Source organism: Thalassophryne amazonica, chromosome 2 (assembly GCF_902500255.1).
Source record: "Thalassophryne amazonica chromosome 2, fThaAma1.1, whole genome shotgun sequence".
Lineage (NCBI taxonomy): Eukaryota > Metazoa > Chordata > Actinopteri > Batrachoidiformes > Batrachoididae > Thalassophryne > Thalassophryne amazonica.
In genome coordinates this window covers 72,380,851-72,403,393 of record NC_047104.1, presented here as the reverse complement: position 1 = coordinate 72,403,393, position 22,543 = coordinate 72,380,851, and the positions used below count along the sequence as shown (strand labels likewise).

Below are 22,543 nucleotides of genomic sequence, written 5' to 3'. Positions count from 1 at the left end.
TTCGAGCCTGCCCACACTTCACCTGGTGTTTATTGACTGTGAAATTAAGACACGTTTCGTTGTGTAATATCACAACATTAAATTGTTACCTTTTGGCTTACTCATTGTCCGTTCATTTGCGCCCCCTGTTGTGGGTCCGTGCTACGACACCTTCCCAACACATCCAGTCCTTGAACACCTGATCCTGTATGATCTCAGCAGCAGAGCAGGTCCTGTTTAGTTATAAAGCACTTTGAATTGTAGAGATCAATTACTTTTTTATTATAATTATTATTGCTACAATAATGAAAAACCATAGACTTCCCGTATCAGCACTTTTCACACTGAACCACAGATTAACATTTGTAATTACCAATACTTCTCCCAGAACTCAAGTCAGCATTATAGAACACACACACACACACACACACACACACACAGTGGAAACTCTGGATGCCAGCCACCTTTCAATGGTTTTAACAAAGACATAAAGTGTTCACATCAAAAAAAAAAAAAAAAAAAATTTAAAAACCTCATCTCCGTTAACAAAGAATAAAATAAAATTCAACAAGACATAATTACCCATGACAGAATGAAAACAGTGGTACATGATACAGTCACACACGTAAAACATCATTCAGTTCATTTCTAATGACTGTCATAACAATGGCTTAAAAGCGGTAACATACCATTATAACCTGGATGGTTTTAAACCAAAGATGTGACATTAGTGAAACAAAGTGACCAGTTTTACATCATCTGAAGTAAAACGAATGTCATTAGAAATGAACGTCAACGACCATGATGATGGCGTTCACTGGGGTTAGTCGATAACATAAAGCAACACAATCTTCTTTCAGAGGTGATAATAAGATTCCTGAAACTGATTGCAACAATTATTCTTCAACATCAACAAATAAAAGATGAAAATTAAAGGTGCATTTACTTTTCAACTATGTACACTTGACATTGCTTATATTATAAATAAAATCTACAACAGTAAATACAGCATCTTCTGAGTAGCAGGGATCTGAACCAGTCAGAAGATACTAGGAAATTTAAAACTGTGATTCTTCCCTTCTGTAACACATATATTTCAAAACAAATCTGCAGGTTCTTGTCAGAGGTACACATTAAAAAAAACTGATGATGCTGTTTTATCTTAAACTTAAAAAATGCATAGATAAAACATTAGCGTGTGTCTGATGAGACATTTTACTTTGACAGTTCTGGTCTTTTCATTATGTTGTTTTTTTTGTTTGTTTTTTTCTTATTCTGCCACCACACTTTCTGTGACATCCACTAGTTCACCAAACAAGAGGAAGCCCTAATTATGACTAAGTAGCCAAAATGTGCATTTAAACATTAAGATAATGCAAGTAAAACATCTAAAATTGCTCAAAACCATTTAAAAGTAAGTGATAAATCACTGGCAATTTATTTAAAGTTAGTTTCATGGATAAAGAGCAATTCCGCCTCTTTTCAAAATGAGCTTTTGTTTTTATCTAAATTAAACAAGAGTCAAATTCTGAAAATTCAACACAGATTAAGTGTATTAAATGTGTTGAACAAAAATGGCTGTTATAAAAGGTGACACAATAAGGACAAAGTAAAAAAATAATAATTTTTGATTTGAGCTGACAATCACATAATGAGACAACAGACCCAGCTGGACCGACAGTGCATCAAATGTCTCTACCAACACAGATGGATCTGCTCCTCAAGTACAATGAACAACTGTCTCTAAATTAACTGTACATGATTCATTCATTTACAAGTGAAAGTGTCAGCAGCTACTCGGACTCAGTTCACTTCTAGTGCAACTGATCAGTGCATAACTATTGTATATTTCCTGATAATGTGATTTATGTTTGTTTATATTTCCCTCATTAAATCATATAAAGCTGAATGCCTGATGTTTTGCAAGATCTCAATAAAGAAATACAAAAACAAAACCAACCGTCGTACCAATTTTGTGTGCAACATATTAAACATTCTTTTGATATTTACAGGGACGCACTTTGTTCCTTTAAATGCTTATGTTTCATAACGCAGTGCTAAATGTAAGTCACTGAAGCCCAGAGACAGAGGAGGGCTAACTGTGTGCCACAGAGCACCAACAGTTAGCAGGTCTGCACTCCAATCAGTCACAATGATGAATTCCACCCCTCCGCTTTAAGGAGTGCTAATTAAACCCTTGTGACTGGAATGAAAAGCTGCCCTCTATGACATACGATTAGTCGCTCCTGACACAGACGGGAGCTGTAGCACCCAGTGGTAGCCACCTTAGCTACACAATACAGCCAATTGTTGGCAGTTGTACAGAAAGCACAGCAACAAAACACTTGTGTTATTTGTGAGCAGAGATGAAGAGCTCTTCAGTAATGGCTAGTGTAAAAGTAATATACAAAGTATGCTCACAGTTTCTTTTTTTGGGGAGGGCTGGAAATTTTGGATGTGTCATCGCGTCTCCGCAGTGTCTCAGCCTTTCCATCTCCACGCATCAATTTCCCACAGATGATGACACAAAGCAAATGTAAACATTAAACTCTAAACATTCATTCATTAATAATTAATAAGCTTGAAGACATGATTAAGACATAATTATGACATTCCAAGTAGTACACCATAGATTTGTTTGTTCATTGCAAGATTTCATTTGTCATGAAGAGGAAAAAAAAAGTTGCAGCAGTTTGTAAAAATGCCACTGGGTCACATCCAGGTTGTGCAGTGTTTTGAGAGCAGCTCTGTGCCCTCTGTTTCATGAGCCGTACATCAGTTAGACATTACCGGCAAGTTATGTCTTTGAACCCAGCGTGAGCCACTGATGGATTTCATCCACTTACCACAGAGTAAATCACAACTTTTTGAATTACTGGCTGAGAATGTGTTTGAGGATTTGGCGCTCACCTCAGTCTCTATTTAAGACCAAGTTAAAGTGGATGGAGTTCTCCCTTTAACATCACAGTTATTAAAGGGGAACTCTGGCATTTTTCAACCTGGGATCTATTTTTAGATTATTTGATTTCATCTTTTCACTCGGGGCAATTATTTTAATTGGTGTGGTATTGATTTGGAATCCAAATAGCTATAGAATATAATGGCATGGGGCAAGAAAAAAATAAAATAAACTGAACTGCTTCTTGTCGCTGCTGAAGAGATTTACTGTGAGCGTTTTTAGCTTGCCTCAAACAATTACATGACATAGTTGCTTCCTTTGATGTATTTGTGTTCTAAATCAACACTGCGCTGATTAAAATATTTTTTGTCTGGATTGTAAAGATGAACCCAACAGCACCTAAAAATAGAGCTGAGGTTGAAATATGTTCTAGTTCCCCTTTAAGGATGATCTTGTAAAGCCTGAACTGGACTGTGCCTCAGTCTGAATAAGCTTTGTGATTATGTTCAAAGAGCCTAAAAATATCTCTAAAATGTTTAAGATCTCAAAAGGATCTTAAATAATGCAATAACCAATTAGCAATATTAAAAAAAGATCTCCTACGTGGCTGGAACTGCTTCCTGGTAGGAAAATCATTTCCCAGGGAACTGCTAAAACCATCAATTAAACCCTGAAAGTCTGTTGCACCACAATGTGGAGGCTATGACCAGGGTGTAAACCAGTGTTGGACCTGAGATATCCCGCGCTGTATCTGGTCAAAGTAAAAGTCGGCATTTCTGGAGAAGTCCTGACAGACTGAGGAGTGGGCATCACCCAGAGCGCAGTAAAGGGCAGTGCCTCCCAGACTAATCACTACGGTAACCAGACAAAGCAGGAAGAGGAGCAGGCAGGAGTCACTACCTCCAACATCTACAGACAGACACACAAGGGGAAATTACATCATAGCAGGTTAACAAGACTTAACGTTATGTTTCTAAAATTCACTTAATCCATCACTGTTGTCATGGTGATGGCCTACTGGCCATCATACCACTATGGATTGCGTAATATGAGATGAGGCCGCTTCCAGTTACAAAAGTCATTAATATACAAATAATGAATGTTTATGAGTGCAATGGAACGAATATTTCATGAGGTGAGAGATGGTACGTACCATCTCTCACCTCATGAAATATTCGTTCCATTGAAAGAATGAAAAACATTATTTGTTTTATATAATGGCGAAAATAGATCCTTGTCATTTGATATTTTATTAATTTACAAACAACAGAAAAGAGACTTACATTTTGTTGTTCCACTGGTCCTTAATAGTCCAACACGAACTTTAAATAAGAGTCCTAAATTGTTCTCAGTCAACTTGTGTGTGTGTGTGTGTGTGTGTGTCTGTGTGTCAGAAGAATTAGCACCGTCAATTAGCTCCTTCAATTCATCGTCCACCAGCAAAACAAACTCCGCCATGTTTAGCTAAACACCGACCCCAGTCGTGTGAGCATGCGTGGTGGATTTTATATAGCACCAAAATTGCATGCTAAAAACAACTATTGCACGGGCAATGAAACACACTGGCAAATGGTACAAATAATCCATCAATCAAATGACAAGGATCCACACAGCCATTATATAATAACATCTGTGAGGAGAAATTATCCCTCCATACAGTGGCATTATCTTCAAACTGACAAACGTACCTTGCTCAGAGCCGTCATCAGGGACTTGGAATCGTACACGTCTTTTGGCAGTGGATCTGTCAGCCCTGGACTCTGAACTTGTACGTACATCCACATCTTCCACACACACACTCTGCTTTTTCAGTATGGAGACCAAACCAGAGGCAGGAGACACCTACTCTCCATAATGACATAATGACACAAACAGCAGCATCATGACTGTTTACAAGCTAACAAACACAAAGGTGCACAATGATGTTTACAATATTTACACAGGTTCATGTTGATCAAAGAGTAAATGTTTGATGTGGTTATCTTCACAAATCAGGTTAAACATTATGTTTAACATTATAATGGGCTGAGCTTTGAAATGGCACAAATGTGCACCTGTATTTATCTGGGCAGTTCAAAGTCAAAACCATGTGAATTCAGATATCAGATTTTAAACTAGAGACATTCGTCAAGAAATGCCCCGCGCACAGTACTATTTTCCATGTAAAGTGTAGTAATATGTACATGTGTGGGGTAGGTATTTGGTTGAACCCTCATGCGTTTGATGTAAACTGGCATACACAGTGGAAAAATTGGAGCTTGACATTATATTTATTTAGAGGATGTGGCCAACAGTGACCATAAAAAGTTAGTAGCCTTCGAGCAAATGCAACTATTGGTAATTTTTTAAAAGTAGGTCAAAGTCACCGGCCTTCAAACCCATGCGACGTACTCCTCCAAATATGAAGTTTTTGCAAGCAATAGGTGCCGAGGTACATTGCTGTGAACAAATTTCAGGAGAAGGATTTGACAGTTGTGACCACTGGTGACCTTGAAAAGTAGGTCAAGGCCACCGACCTTCTAACCCATGTGAAGTACTCCTCCAAGGCATGTACCCATCAAATATGAAGTTTCTGTGAGCAACAGGTGCTGAGCTACATTGCGGCAAAGGATTTGGCAGTTGTGACCATTGGTGACCTTGGAAAGTAGGTCAAGGTCACCGGCCTTCAAACCCATGTGAAGTACTCCTCCAAAGCATGTACCCATCAAATATGAAGTTTCTGTGAGCAACAGGTGCTGAGCTACATTGCGGCAAAGGATTTGGCAGTTGTGACCATTGGTGACCTTGGAAAGTAGGTCAAGGTCACCGGCCTTCAAACCCATGTGAAGTACTCCTCCAAAGCATGTACCCACCAAATATGAAGTTTCTGTGAGCAATGGGTGCCGAGCAATGTGGCGAAGAATTTGAAAGTTGTGACCATTGGTGACCTTGAAAAGTAGGTCAAGGTCACTGGCCTTCGAAACCCATGCAAAGTTCTCCTCCAAGGCAAATACCCACAAAATATGAAGTTTCTGTGAGCAAAAGGTGCCGAGCTACGTTGCGGCGAACGAATTGCGGCCGGAGAGACCGACGGACGGACGGACAACCCGGATGTTATTATATACCCCCGCCTCGCAGCGCAAGCGCCGTGCGGGGCATAAAAAGAAATCAAATCAGAAATGAGCATCTAGACCTGTAGGATAAAAGTTGCTCAAGTCTACCTGCTCTGCCCAAAGCTAATACGGCAAGTCTGACATTTCCCAACTCATGATTGGCTGAGCACATGTGACTGAGTAAATCAGATGTGGGTGGAGTACTGAGAGTTAGACAACATCCAGGAGCAGGCTGTTCCTCAGCAAACTGAACGTAATGTACAATAGGTCTGGTACAATCATCTAAAGTTCATTCAAACTGTATTATTACAACCACTACTACTACTACAAACGAACATTTGTTGAGTAGTAAACTGAATCAAACAGCACAAAATCGGTCTGAAAGTTATTTTCTGGAATTACTGCGGTAACTAAAAATAAATTTGTGACTCATGAAGTTTGATGCCATTGCTAACAGGTCAGCTTCACATCTTCACTGAAATGCACCTTCACCTCATCTTTTGCCAGTATACAATTCAGGGAATCTAATTTACAACACAGTTCCAAGTAGCAGTACTTAAAGGGCTCCACGTCTATCCAACATCCTGTGTTTGATAAAAACAGTCCATTTATCTGGGCACCGTTAACCGCTTCCATTTCTGCTCACTGGACAACACGTCTCTCTGGAGCTACAGCTCTTCTTGAGCTCTCTGTGACTGTTGATAAAATTTTCTTTCTCTACATACCTGCTGCAGATTTGAAAAGTAAATCAAGCTAAAATCCACACTGCAGCAATAATAGCAACTCTTGCCAGATGGATGCTGAAATTCTCTGTATGATATTCATTTCCTGTACTCTTATTCCAATCAAGGGTCATGGAAAGCTGGAGCTTATCCTAGCAGTCATAGGGCATGAGGCAGGGTGCACCCTGGACAGGACGCCAGTCTATCGTAGGGCTCTCTGTATGATATAATTGGTGCATAATAGTCACTCACTCTCTCACACCCACAGAACAGATTACACACACACCTCTTCGACTGTGATGAGTTTAGCCAGGTCATCCAGTAAGGCAGCTTCTCTGATGAGGTCAGCTTGCTCTAACTCATAGTAGTCCTCCTCCTCACACACACCACGCAGCTCCATGTAACACTCCTGAGAAAGGTGGACCTCCTGCAGGCCAGTTTCATCACTCTCCTCAAGAATAAACAACACAGGAATCAATATAAATCAAATGAAGCATCACTGTTTATTTATTATTATTATACTTTACTAAATACTTGTAAATGTTGAAACTTAAAAGATTAAAGCCTTCACAAGGTCTGCAAGCAAGACAATTAATAATTCCAGCAATTATAGCAATAATTTATAAAGCTTCAAATGAGGAACTAGGCAGGTCACATGACCATCAATCCTGAGAAAACAAAAAGAAGGCAGCATCGACAGCAACTCCGACTTCATCAAATGAATAAAAACACATTTGAAACCATTGGTGCTCGAAAGGTGTTACATAAATGTATGGTCCTACATAACTGCAGTAAGCATCTTCTGTCAAAGCATACGTATAACCCAGACACTCACAAAGTAGTTTTAAATTGGGTTTTGTTTTACTTTTAGCTGTTGTAATGCTGCGAATGATCACACTCATTTTGTGGTATATAATATCTTCCACTCATCCTGGATCGGCAGCCTGATATTGTAGTACCTGGCTCTTGTGAGAAGTCCGGGTCTCCTCCTGAACCTTCTCCTCAGACAGAACTTCTTGTTGCAGTTGTAGTGAGAACATCTCTGCCCCACTGAGCACAGGCTCCTCTGGGAGAGCTCTGTGAAAAAGACGAGTCTCCCCTTCCTTTTGCTCCTCTTCATCTCCCTCATTCTCCATCCTTGAAGGTTCTGCTGCCTCCTCTACATCTTTCTCCTTGTCTTCCTGTTTTGCCTCCTTTTTCTGTGCCGGGCTTAACGCTTCTCCCTGCTGATCTGCGGGCTTGGACTGAACCATTTCCCCAACTGTAGAGGGGTGTAGTCCCCTCCCTGTGACTGAAATGGTGTCAGTGACCCCTCCTACAACCTCATTCCCCTCTTCATCCATGTCCTCTTTACAGTCTTCTGAATGAAGAGGGGGTGTTGCTAGTCGCCTAATCTGAGAAAGAGAGGAGTCGTCAGCTCTCTCCTCCATCCCTGTTTCCACCTGATGGGCTAGATGAAAAAAACAGAGAAGAAGAGTGGGATTGATTTGGATGTTAAACTCATAACCTGCAGGGTTGAAAATGGTTAAGTTGTTCACTGTTTCAGTATTCTGGCAAAATAATTTCCAGGATAAAGTTGCTCTCATTTTAAAACAAAAAAAAAACTGGAACCCAAAATTACTAGGGGGGAGGGGGGTCTGTGGACATGCCACCTGTTAACCCCCAAGAATTATCCACAAACCGTTAATTGCAAAACGTGAATACTGGAAAAATATCTCCCAAAACGTGAATATCATTCATTTTATGTATATATATATATATGTATATATATATATATATATGTATATATATGTATATATATATACACTCAACAAAAATATAAAAGCAACACTTTTGGTTTTGCTCCCATTTTGTATGAGATGAACTCAAAGATCTAAAACTTTTTCCACATACACATCACCATTTCTCTCAAATATTGTTCACAAACCAGTCTAAATCTGTGATAGTGAGCACTTCTCCTTTGCTGAGATAATCCATCACACCTCACAGGTGTGCCATATCAAGATGCTGATTAGACACCATGATTAGTGCACAGGTGTGCCTTAGACTGCCCACAATAAAAGGCCACTCTGAAAGGTGCAGTTTTATCACACAGCACAATGCCACAGATGTCGCAAGATTTGAGGGAGCATGCAGTTGGCATGCTGACAGCAGGAATGTCAACCAGAGCTGTTGCTCGTGTATTGAATGTTCATGTCTCTACCATAAGCCGTCTCCAAAGTCGTTTCAGAGAATTTGGCAGTACATCCAACCGGCCTCACAACCGCAGACCACGTGTAACCACACCAGCCCAGGACCTCCACATCCAGCATGTTTACCTCCAAGATCGTCTGAGACCAGCCACTCGGACAGCTGCTGAAACAATCGGTTTGCATAACCAAAGAATTTCTGCACAAACTGTCAGAAACCGTCTCAGGGAAGCTCATCTGCATGCTCGTCGTCCTCATCGGGGTCTTGACCTGACTCCAGTTCGTCGTCGTAACCGACTTGAGTGGGCAAATGCTCACATTCGCTGGCGTTTGGCACGTTGGAGAGGTGTTCTCTTCACGGATGATGCGAAGGAGATGTGTTGCACTGCATGAGGCAAATGGTGGTCACACCAGATACTGACTGGTATCCCCCCCAATAAAACAAAACTGCACCTTTCAGAGTGGCCTTTCATTGTGGGCAGTCTAAGGCACACCTGTGCACTAATCATGGTGTCTAATCAGCATCTTGATATGGCACACCTGTGAGGTGGGATGGATTATCTCAGCAAAGGAGAAGTGCTCACTATCACAGATTTAGACTGGTTTGTGAACAATATTTGAGGGAAATGGTGATATTGTGTATGTGGAAAAAGTTTTAGATCTTTGAGTTCATCTCATACAAAATGGGAGCAAAACCAAAAGTGTTGCGTTTATATTTTTGTTGAGTATATATATATATATATATATATATATATATATATATATATATATATATATATATATAATCAGCCATATATATATGGCTGAGTGGATTCTTGTCATTTGATTCATCCCATTTGTATTGCATTACATTCAGAGTGTGGCTTGGTTCCATTTAGAGTGCAAATGTGGTTCCATACGTTTGGTACCATTGCACTGTCATGCGCACATGCAAAGCGCTTTGAGCATCTGAATCAGATGGAAAAGCGTTATATAAATGCAGTCCATTTACCATTTAAGTGTGCACGTCCTCGTGCATGTGCACACATGGGATCGCGCGCGCGCACATCACGCACACATGCTCGTGCACACACACAAAACCAATCCACTGTGCTGCCTGGAGGTTGCTAGAAGGAAGAAGGAACAAAAGCTGGACTCATTTCTGATGTGACTTTTTTTTTTGCTGCACTGAGGACGTATAAAGTCTTATTTTGCTGTTCACACGCACAAGCGCCAACCAGGTTGCATGTGTGCGCGCGCGCGGGGGACACGACTCTCTTGAGACATAATTTGATCTGACACTGCTAATTCTTTGTGTGTGACTGCTAACACACACACACAAAACAAATCCACTGTGCTGTCTGTTAGCAGGAAGAGAAAGAAAACCTGGACTCATTTCTGACGTGATTTTTTTTTTCGCTGCACTGAGGAGGTACACGGCTGGACCCAGCCGGCTGCGCGTGTGCGCGTGGGACAGCGACGTGATGACTTGATTGAAACGCTGATGTGATTTTTTGCTGGACTGAGGAAATACACAGTCTTTTTTTTTTTTTTTTTAAAGTAGTCCAAAGTCAGTGCACAGCATCACCGGACTACACGTCATAGTGGCACAACAAAATGTAAGTCCCTTTTCTGTTGTTTATAAAAATATCAAATGACAATGATCTATTTTAGCCGTTATCTAAAACAAATAATGAATGTTTTTACATTCTTTCAATGATACGAATATTTAATTTGGTGAAAGGTGGAACATACCATTCAACGAGGCGAAGCAAAGTTGAATGGTATGTTCCAGCTTTCACCTCATGAAATATTCATACCATTGAACTCAAACATTCATTATTTGTATAAATAATGAATGTTTATTATATATATATATAAAATGAATGTTATTCAGTTTGTGAGACCTGCATTCACATTTTGGTAGATACTGTTTCAATATTCACGTTTTACAATTAACGGTTTGTGGATAAGTCATGATTTGCAGCTGATTCACGTTTTGGGGGTTAACACCCCTCATGACATTTTTGAATTCTAGAAACTCTGAGATGCAATCTGGGGCTGTTCCAGACAGTAAACTTCTGTGAGCGCAGCACTCATTTTGGTGAAAAAAAAAACAAAAACAATTTTCCTTCTTCAAAACCACTCCTCTAGTAGCATTCTCACAATAATTTACTAATATATGTTTTCAACATAAAGTAACAGAAACTACTCATACCTGTAATGTAATGCACGGCCACTGTCCTTCACCTGTACTACATAAATATACTTCAGTCTACTTACTTCTAAATTTTGCAACCTGTCGTCTACAGATACAATCGGTTTAGCCACCTCTGGTTTTGTCTTTACATCTTTCAAAAGCAGATGGACAGCATACAAAGTTGTCAAGGATTTGCTAGAACCGGGCAGTATGTAGTTCGTCCGTCTGGTCTTTATAACTTTACAATGTTTACTGCTACTGCAATGATTTTCCAATACTTTAATGCCACATGAAGCGTAACTAATGAAATCCTGGCAGAAAATGCACAACACTTTTCCAGACACATCGATCTTGAGAAAACATTCGCCGAGGATACAGTCGACAGTCTCCTTGCTTCCCGCTAACTTGGTTTGCACAACACGATGGAGCCAATCCCACCTGAAACAATTCTTCATTGTAAAGTTGATTTCTCTAACTCGCAAGTCGTCTTTATGGTCCAAAATCCTGTTAGCCATTTTTCTATATTGCTATTTGGCATAAAAACAACAGAGACGAGATATTTACGGCTGGTCGTTAACAGCCCGTGGCGCAGTGGCGCTTGCAACAACACCGTTAATTCGCAGTACAAAAAACAAGTGTGTGATGGACCCCATGGCCGCTGCAGGCTGGACATGGGCTTCAGTCATAGACACTATATCACCTGGGCCAGTCCCTTTCATAAAAATAAAAAAACCCACGAACCAATGCATACACTGCTGACAGAGGAGGAGCTTAAGAACACTTCATTTCCAATAACACAGAGTGGGCTTTATGCATACATTACCCACAAGGCCAACCTCTTAAGGTATCAGGCTAACCCTAATATGGCAAATAATCTGACAGGCTAATATGAGGGTGCTTAAAAAGTTCTTGGCCTGACCCCGAAACTGGAGCCTCAAGATGTGACCTTCTTGTTGCTTGTACAACAGTGGGCCAAGTACACTGAAGTTAAAGTGCATATCTCACTCCAATCAATCATTTTGGGAGAAGAAACACGCTTTAAGAATTTTCTCCTGGCCACACAAAAGGAAAAGATCAAATCTGTGGTTAGATCCATGTTTTGAAGACCATTCTCACTCAGTGCTGGGCTTCACTTCTGCTGTTTGTCTGAGATGCACTATAAAAAACAAAAACCTCTCACTTTCCTCCTCAAAATTTTATCTTTGGAAAATCTGTCCACCTAAGTCCACAAAATAAGAAACACTAGTCATGTGACTACATCCTCACAAAACACACAATGTAACCATTTTAACATATTCACTGTCAAAGTCCACAAAAAACACTGATTTCACACTGAAAAAAAAAATCAATTTTTCCCATTCATCTCAATAGAGGGCCTGGAGGGGGAGTTATCCTATATGATGTCACCAAAGTACACATTCCTCACAACTTGGTGTTTCTGAGTGTTTATCAGCAGCAGGTGAAATCAGGCAAATTGTCCTATGTTTATGACTTAATTTCTCACAACACATGGCACCAAAAATAAAACACAATATATTAATATTTTCATAATTCTTTATTTATTTAGAATAGTCAGCTCATTTGGCATTTTATTTACTAGTGATACGCACTTTAAGCGAGACTGTGTTGAAAAATAATGCAAGAATAATCATTATCGTGTGGCATTTTGCTACGTGAGGCTGAGAACTTTTTGAAGTACCCTCATAGGTCAGACAAATTACTAGGCTACTTCTGATTACCTTTTAAAAGTAATCAAACATATTTAGGTAATTTTAAAAATGTATTACAAAACTGAAAATCCAAGACATTTTTATTTTTATGACCTCTCGATCACTGTCCTAAACAAACTGGACTGACACACAGACCAATGTCATATGGAATAAACCTATTTTCAGTATCAAAGACAATAAACCAGCCACTTGCACACAAGCAGCCCCTTTTATTAAAACCACCATGTCCACAAAAATAAACACCTGAATCAAAGTTAGCCTGTTAGCGATAGTGTTGCTTGTTTAGGAACTTGAGTTTGGGGACCTGTTCAGTCTTCATTTACACGACCCAGGTCACACTGGTCTCGCCTACACTACACCTCTTTGCCTACTTGCCTCTTTGCACTGCCAGCATGGTGACCTACAGAGCCACAATAACTGACCCTCAAAACTGCTCTGCGAGAAAGATATGGATCACATGGAGGGTTTGTCTGGTATACAGACTATGACCAGAGCAGAGCAATTGAGCATAAAGTACTGCAAATGTGAATAATGTGTAGTTGAAGAAATTTGACATTAAATACATTCCAGCTGCATTCCAAATGTATGTGCCAAAAGCTGGACATTGTGATACAGAGTGAAGTAGGTTAAACTAACACCCGCCTTCTTTAAACTCACAAATGTGCACAGGTATTTACCTACTCTGACAATTCCAGTTTAGCTTAATTTCCCTTGTTCATTTGTTGAAAAAACTGACTTTTTAAAACAAATTTTCTTATTGAATGTCAGACTGAGTGAATGCGAAGCACAGACAGAGGCTGTACACAAATGCAGGCTCTCAAACTGGACGTATGAGTAAAAATACTGGTCTTTATTACAGGCAGGGGTTCGGTAACAGGAAGGCAGTCCACGGAGCAAAAGTACCAGGCAAGGGCGAGACAGAGGGCGTGGTCAAAAAACAAGCAGGGTCAGTACACGAGCAAACTGGGTTTTCAGAGCTGAGGCACAAACAGGATCTGGTAAACAGAGCAGTATCAAAACATGGCTAGGGCAAAAACTGGACGAGAGGAAGTGCAGGAAAGCGATGAACATCATCGACAAGCAAGCAGTGAGGGAGTGAACTGACAGTTTAAATAAGGAAGATGGTGACAGGAAAACAAGGTGCACGTGAGGACGAAGGATATGGAAAGGGGGGCGTGGCTGACAGATGAGGAACAGGTGCAAGAGAGTGAGGGAGGAAAACGCAAGGCAGACGAATCAAAAGAACTAAGTGACTGGAAAATTAGCGGAGAAAAACGAGATGTGCTTAAGGCAGACAATAATAAAAGTGAGCAAAACAAAAGGGGAAAAAACTAGGAGATAATGTGACTAATCAAAGTGGAGAACCAGGAGATCAATAATAATAAACACAACTGGAACAGAACTGACACTGAATAAAGTTTAGAAATAAATACAATGACAATACAAAATAACTAAAACTAAGAATACAATAAATCACAAACAGAACCTAATCAGATATGAAACACTGAAGATAAACAATAAGCAAAACCTGAGACTAAAGTATAATGTAAAGAATGTGAAAAGCTAAACCAATACGTACACGACTAATAAACTAAAAGATAACCAAGAATGAAACTAGTGACAGAAAGAAAAGCAACAAATGACTAAACTGAACATTGCAATACATGAGAGAACCAAGACCAGGAACACAGAATAATACATAAACATGAATAATCAGAAACAGACAAGAATGAGAATAATCAAGCAGCAAAAAATAAAAACAAAATCAAGACCGCACTAAACTGAGGGAAAAGTAAAGGGGACAAATAAGACCGGAACCCAAACAGGACAGAAACATGACATTGAAGAGCTATCCCATAGTACATGAAAAATAGAATATGAGAACATTCATTCATTTTCAGCCACTGATCCGGGTCCGGGTTGCAGTGGCAGCAGAGCAAGCAGCTCATCCCATGCTTCCCTATCCTCGGCCAAGTCATGTAACTCTTCTCGGAGGATCTCAAGGCATTCCCAAGCCAGCTGGGAAATATAATCTCTCCATGATTACTTAAAAAATGTATCATTGCTGGAATAAATAATGGCTCTGTGCTTTATTTAATACTGCCAACAACTTCTCAAAGCCTTCTACAAGTTTCATTTTCCATGAAATTAGTGGTTTATATCCATTTTACTGTTTGTTTTAACCCCTTAACGCCTGAATTTATATAGCTGTATATAAAAAAATGTTTTGTGTGTTTTTGCCTTTAAGTAGATGGTAAATAATGTTGAGATTATTAATTTCACTTTTGCACAAAAAATAAATAGTAATTTTGGTATTTTGGTAATAATTTATGTTATAATGTTATAAAAATAATACTGGTATGTTGCAAATATGCGACAACAGGCATACTGGTCAATTTGGTATGTTGCATATTTGAGTCAAATATTGTAGCATATATGCAACAATAGGTGTTAAGGGGTTAATACCAGGCAAAGCAAAGTTCAGTCTGAATTTTAAAAACTTTTTTACTGCATTATAAGGGAATACAACAAAATAAAAATCTCTAGCAGTGCACACAAACTCACCAGAACTACATGAAGAAACTACACCCCCTTCCTCTGAAGTAGGCCTCAAAAAATCCAGAGATGCACACTGCAGACATGCACAAACATATATGAATTCTAATTATACTCCTGGCAACACATGTACCAAAGATCTGTGCTGATGTTTTGAATAAATAATCATAATGTTTACATGCAATACATTCTGATTAGCACACAGTAAAACTGAAAGTTATCTTACCATAGCATTTCCGGCTCTTGGTCTAACACAAAAACAGAGATAAAAGACAGAAACATGAAGAAAAAGAAAGAAGAAAGAGTCAAAGAGATAATCAACAAGATGGTGACGAGTGCTCCTCCTCTACGTTGACAAACTATTATTAGCCCAGACACATTTCCCTGGCTATTACAGTGTGCGTGTGTGTGTGTATGAGAAACCTAATCAGTGTAATGGCTCGAATGTCTAAAAGTGCAGCAGCAGCAATATACCGTGTGTTAAAACGATCACTGTGAAACTCCTGTAGTGCAAACAGTCGCACAAACACACACTTTCATCTATGTGGATACGTTGATTATGTGAAGGTGGCTATGACACAATAGTGTTTACATCTGGCAGGTAGAGTACTCTGAGGACTACTAAATAAATATTGAAAAATGCAACGATGGCTTCAGAGACAGGTCCATAGGTCATTATTACACAGTGACAGATTTTCATTTTTATTTTTAAACTGTCTGTGCAGCAACACAATGTAGCTGGAATGAAACAGTCAATGTAGTGTAGACCTTCAGCTTTAATTAAAGGGGTTTCACAGCAGTATTGTATGATTTGTTTAAAAATACAGCCATTTACACAGTCCCTCCGTGTTGGTCTCACAGGACGGCTTTCAGACGGCTTTCGGTGGCTTTTCAGTCGTGTGACTATCCAAGAAATTGTGCATGAGCTGGACATGCCACAACATGTCCTGTGAGGCTTCATCACGGCGTTGCTTTGCGCCATGCGGCTCCACCGCGACGCGCGGAATTCTTCCGCTCCTCTTTCCATGACAAAAACTCCTGTAACAGTGAAATGTGCCTTTCATTTCCACACTGGACGCTGTGTTGATCCGGGACGTCGTCTGACTTCCACAGGAATTGCAGAAGATGTGGACATCTGCACTTTTTCGGCACATTGAGACAGACGTGCAGAGGAATTCCGCACGTTGCGGTGGAGCCGCATGGCGCAAAGCAACGCCGTGATGAAGCCTCACAGGACATGTTCTGGCATGTCCAGCTCATGCACAATTTCTCGGATAGTCACACGACTGAAAAGCCACCAAAAGCCGTCTGTAAGCCATCTGAAAGCCGTCCTGTGAGACCAACACAGAGGTGCTTTTGTCCCGCGCCATGAGTGGCACAGTGGCTCATCCCTCCACTTCTCTTTCCATGAAAAAACTCCTGTAACAGTGGAATGTGCCGAAAAAGTCTTGATGTCCACGTCTTCTGCCATTTTTGTGGAAGTTAGACGACGTCCCGGATCAACAAAGCCTTCACGTTGGAAATGATCTGGTTGTTTCAGCGGGGTGTCAGCCTGTCGATCGCCGCTCGGAGTGTGCCACGCTCTCAGATGCTGTGGGCGGTCTTTAAACCGGCCGGAGCACTCCTTAATCTGTGTAATCCCCATAAAATCGTCCCTGAAAGCCATGTGAATTTTCCGAATGGTGTCCACCTGGAGGTCTCTCACAGTTTCTGGAAAAATTTGATGCAGCAAAGCTCCAAATCGCTCAGACATTTATTCGCAATAAAAATCCGACGAGAGGGGCGGACCACTGCTCACACAAAGCCTGCTCACAGGTGAATGACGCAACCGACAGGCGTGAAAAAACTCATGCATGCGCACGAAGGTTCAAGCTTGGCTGATGCAATCACACGTGATTCAAATCCATATGGTTTTTGCAAAAAATAAAAAGGTCGGATAGTTTTATAACAGACCACGTATATCCCTGCCCTAGGTCACGAGCAGGGCTGAGCAAACCTTGACTGGCCTCATGACACACTTAACAAACAACAACACACATAAGCCGGTCCGGTACATGAACACATATAAAAGCACACACAAGGAAAGAATTGGGAAAAGAAAAACCTCCATTGCTGCTGCGTTGAACTCCCGCAGCACCACTGGAGAGCAAAAAAACCCATAGCACAGAAAAACAGTCATAACAAAAACAAAAAACAATCACAACAGACGACAGACAACAGGCCGCCCTTGAGGCGCCATCGACAGACCTTATCTGTCCATCCTGGGGAGGGATCCCAGTCCTGAATCAGTCCACCAGAGTCTCAAGGTCCCACAGTCAACATCTCAGGACTGGGAAGGGAGGGAGGGAGGGGAAGACAAAGAGGCGGGGGAGACGAGGAGCGAGGCTATCAGGAGTGTTCTTCGGGGGGAGGATTTTATCCCAGCGGCCTTGAAGGACAGCTGGTGTTTGGAAACCAAATAGATATCCAGATTAACAGACGCTTGGCAAATTCCACAGTCTGAAACTTCAGAGTGGCTCCCAAATACATCTGAATAGAGGAGATGTAGTCTTACTGACGATCAAAGTGGTTTTCCAGTGCAGCCATTCTCCCCAAGATGGATTCCAACGTGCGGTTGACACCCGCCAACTGAGCTGACACTGCCCTTCCAATCGAATCAATCATGTGGGGCAGCCTGGACGGGCCAATTAATGCCACCTCCACCTTCTTAATTTTCCGGTAAACCAGTGCTATGGCCGCTCCACACAGTTGCACTATCCATCACATTTTTTTAAAGTAGCCACTAGAAGAGAACTTTTCTGTTCTGCGTACCAAACACTCGAAGTACAGAACCCACACTGTCTGACGACATGCTGCACGCTCCGTCTTGCTCCAATTTAAAAAAAAAACAAAAAAAACCTCTGGTGTGACGTGGTGACTGCTCTATCACCGTATTACGTTAATAAGCCATATATATTGATTTATAACAGAAACTGTCAAAAGGGGGAATAAATATAAGTGTAAAGATGATTGAATATATCAGAGCAGTAAATTGATCAGTGTGTGTGTGAACGCACATTGACTCACGTGCAGTTATTTCAACCAGCTGCAGCTGATCCACAACATGAATTCTGCCTTCAGAACAGCTCTTTATATAATCATTTTGATTCATCTACCTGTTGCCACATGTACAGATGGACTGGATTATCATTCCTACACTCATATTATTATATTTAATAAAAAATAATAAGCGCACGCAGGAGCTGCTGCTCTCGCTACCGCTGCGTTCTAGTACCGTTGGAAAATAAACTTTTTTGTTGTTTCAAATTTAGCAGTTGCTTGTGGCAAAATAATTAATTGTATCCACACAAAAGATTAATTATTGCTTATATAAGGTGCCTGAGCCCATTGAACCTGAATCCCCACCCAGATAAAAAAAATCCAAGCAAACAGGCTGAGTTTGCCTTGTAATTTCTGACAGTACATGAATGCAGAAGCAGCCTCAGCGCTCACAAACCGGCTTCTGCACTGTATGAAAACATTCAGCTGGTCGAACAAAGTCAAATTAAACAATAACATTACAAAAACTAAACAAATGATTAAAAAAACGTCAAGAACGAGAGCAAAACGAAACACGGATGAATTGATGTTTTCGTTGCCCTTCGTTCAAATTTTTCAATAGTTTAAAAATCCTGACGAAGCGCCAGCTGCAGAAATGAAGCTGTGTGAAGGTTAAACGATGCAAACAAAAGTCAACAAAAGCTCAGATTTCTTGTTTCGTTGGGGCTTCGTTCCCCTTCGTTAAGTGCCGTGTGACTGGGCCATTATTTAAGCCGTGCCCTCCTCACTGTTTGTTTGCCAGTCGATTACACTCAGTTTGTTGCTCCTGTCAAATCTCTGGTATCTTGTGTCTTTATGCTGCTGTATGTTTTGCTTAGTGTTTTGTTTTTTTTTACCCCATGTTAGTCTTTTTTTCACCCAGTCTATTTTGGAGTCGAGTCACTTTGGATTATATGGTCACAACTGTATTCTCTCTGTCACCTTGGAGACATAAAGCACTCATTTTTGTGAACTCAACCCTTTGTGTCCTGGCTTTCTTGTACCTGGGCCCTATCTTGACTGTTTGAAATGCAAACCGTAACATTATTACTGGTTTTGCTTCTTACTATACAAGACCCCTTTAATCTTATTTAAACAAAAGTTTAACCTGGACTATTTTCATTTTCAAATCTGCACCTTCAAAGTTAAAATCTGGATGGAAAAACTTCAGGAATCAAAGATTTTGTTTCACATTTTTATGTTTAAAAAGTCAGTGGCTGTGTTTAATTAACAACCGTTAAGGGTTAAATGAGTCTGCAGCTCAGAACAGGAGGAAAAACTGATTAACGCTCACAGAGCCCACCTCTGTCTCCAGTTCTGCTCATCAGACTCAGTCTCACAGTGTTAATCAGAGGTGCACCGAACTGATCACTGTCTTCCACTTATTGGATATTTGGCATTATTATCACTTTACCAGGGCGTTGCTAGGCCGGTATCGTAGATTTACGTTGACGGTATCTGGCTATACCTGCCCGCTGTGCGTAAACAAATGACGTCATAGCGCGCAGAACTGTCCACAGAGGGGGAAAAAAAAAACTGTCCGCAGAGGAAAAGATTAAAAGGCGAGAAGTGTGTTTTGGTCCCAATATGGATATTCCGGATGATTTTCTCATGGATAGGTCGACAATGAACAGCAGCTAAAGCAGCCAGTTTGATGAGGACGCACTGCTGAATTTCAACAGCAGCGCGCGCGCCAGGCGGCAGAAGTTAAGTGAGCCAACTTTTTATGTACGCGTTACGTGTTGTGTATCTCAGTAAAAACTGATAATAATGCAAATAACATGCTGTTGTCGTGCAGCATGCATTTTCTGCGTCCCTCCGTTCACTGCCAGTCGCCCGCAATGACAGCTATTCACCCGAGTTATAGCTGTCATTTTGGGCGACTGGGCGTGAACGTCGGGCCTCTGAAAATGCATACTGCCCTACAAAAGCATGTTATTGTATTATTATTTTTCATTGACATCAATAAAAAATATTCCAGGCCTGGTGCGGGTTCGGTATTACTATAAGGAAAAACTGATTTAGCACACTGTAGACAGTACTGGGCTATCTATAGCATGGCACACTGTCACACTGGTGATGACTGAGACACTGGTGTACCACCTATACCTACAACAGTCCACTGCAAATTACTTCCTCAGCCAAAGCTGGTACCCATTTACCGCTAGTGGGCCGAGACAATGCAGGTGAATTTTACATCATATTTTCATGAATCATTAAGAAATACAGTGTGTCTCAAAACATTAGAATATCATGAAAAAGCTTAGTAATTTTTGTCAGTTATTTCAGACTTATTAAATGTAAACTAAAGTTTCAAGCATTTTTGTAATTTTATTTTTATTACATTTTGAGATCCTTTTATAAAGCTGTAGGCAATATTTTGATAACTGCCTACAGATAAAAAAAAAAAAGTATCTCAAAATATTACAGCATTTCATTATACAGAATAAATACCATGAATGTCTTAGTGTGGTTCAGCAGACACCAGCGCAATCATGTGGAACACTGCTATTTTGACAGTTGTCCAGAAGACACTCAGACACCCTCCACAATGAGAGTAACGCACAGGTCATTGCTGAAAGGGGTGGCTGTTCACAGAGTGCCACACCAAAGCATATTCATGGAACGCTGACTGGAAGGGAAAAGTGTGGTTGGAAAAGATGCACAAGCAACAGGGATGACCACAGCCTTGAGACAATTGTCAAGCAAAGCCAATTCAAGAACCTGGGGGAGCTTCAGAAGGAGTGGACTGAGGCTGGAGTCAGTGCATCAGGAGCCACCACAAACAGACGTGTTCAGGAAATGGGCTACAAATGTTGCATTTTTAGTGTCAAGCCACTCCTGAACCAGGAACGATGTCAAAAGTATCATACCTGGGTTAAGGAGAAAAAGAACTGAACCGTTGCTCAGTGGTTCAAAGTCCTATTTTTAGATTAAAGTAAATTTTGCATTTCATTTGTAAATCAAGGTCAAAATCACAGCAACCTGGGCTTTCATACCACGTCGACACTGCCAGAGGCTGATTGCCTCTATGTCAGGCCACAATGATGCAGTAATTTTTTACAAAGGTAATGGCACGCAGACTCAGTGGTGAGCACTGGTACCTCACTGCAAGACGGTTGTAGGATCAATTCCCGGCCTTTCTGTGTGAAGTTTGCTTGTTCTCCCCGTGTCTGTGTGGGTTTCCTCCGGCACTCCGGTTTCCTCCCACAATCGAAAAACATGCTTATTTAGGGTCTGCTCCTTATCTGCCCCTGACCAAGGTAGTATCTACATGTGGAGTTGGTCCCCGGGCGCTGGACTGTGGCTGCCCACAGAGGACAAGTTTTGTTGTATGTATATATGTGCAATGACAAAGTTTCTATTCTACGAGTATTTTAAGAACTGAGTGCATAAATGAACATACTTTTCAGAAGTCTGACATTTCTGTTATAAATCCTTTTTTAGATTGATCTGAAGAAATACAGTGAGGAAAATAAGTATTTGAACACCCTGCGATTTTGCAAGTTCTCCCACTTAGAAATCATGGAGGGGTCTGAAATTTTCATCTTAGGTGCATGTTCACTGTGAGAGACATAATCTAAAAAAAAAATATCTGGAAATCACAATGTATGATTTTTTTTAATAATTTATTTGTATGTTACTGCTGCAAATAAGTATTTGAACACCTACCAACGAGCAAGAATTCTGGCTCTCGCAGATCTGTTAATTTTTCTTTAAGAAGCCCTCTTATTCTGCACTCTTTACCTGTATTAATTGCACCTGTTTGAACTTGTTACCTGTATAAAAGACACCTGTTCACACACTCAATCAATCACACTCCAGCCTGTCCACCATTGCCAAGACCAAAGAGCTGTCTAAGGACACCAGGGACAAAACTGTAGACCTGCACAAGGCTCGGATGGGGCCAACACGACAACAGGCAAGCAGCTTGGTAGATGACAACAACTGTTATGATTATTTACTAGAAAGTGGAAGAAAGACAAGATGACTGTCAATCTCTCTCGGTCTGGGATTCCATGCAAGATCTCACCTGGTCAATGACCTGAAGAGAGCTGGGACCACAGTCACAAAGATTACATTAGATTTGGAGAAGATCTGTATGGATGAGTGGACCAA

At 40.7% G+C, this 22,543-nt stretch overlaps 1 protein-coding gene across 5 annotated transcripts in view; it reads right to left on the bottom strand.

The window, feature by feature from the left end:
* Positions 1-243: 243 nt before the first annotated feature.
* The window catches only part of cnsta (consortin, connexin sorting protein a), an 85,064-nt gene continuing 62,764 nt past the window's right edge, over positions 244-22,543 (bottom strand). For 4 of the 5 annotated variants that reach the window (XM_034187891.1, XM_034187881.1, XM_034187919.1 and 1 more), the window contains 6 exons: positions 15,573-15,594; positions 15,356-15,422; positions 7,652-8,142; positions 6,979-7,143; positions 4,567-4,720; positions 244-3,787 (listed from right to left, as the gene is read on the bottom strand). In XM_034187891.1, coding sequence (XP_034043782.1) covers positions 3,579-3,787; positions 4,567-4,720; positions 6,979-7,143; positions 7,652-8,142; positions 15,356-15,422; positions 15,573-15,594 — 1,108 coding nt within the window. In that variant the 3' untranslated portion in view covers positions 244-3,578. The remainder of the gene's footprint in view (positions 3,788-4,566; positions 4,721-6,978; positions 7,144-7,651; positions 8,143-15,355; positions 15,423-15,572; positions 15,595-22,543) is intronic. The other variant, XM_034187908.1, reaches the window with a different exon arrangement.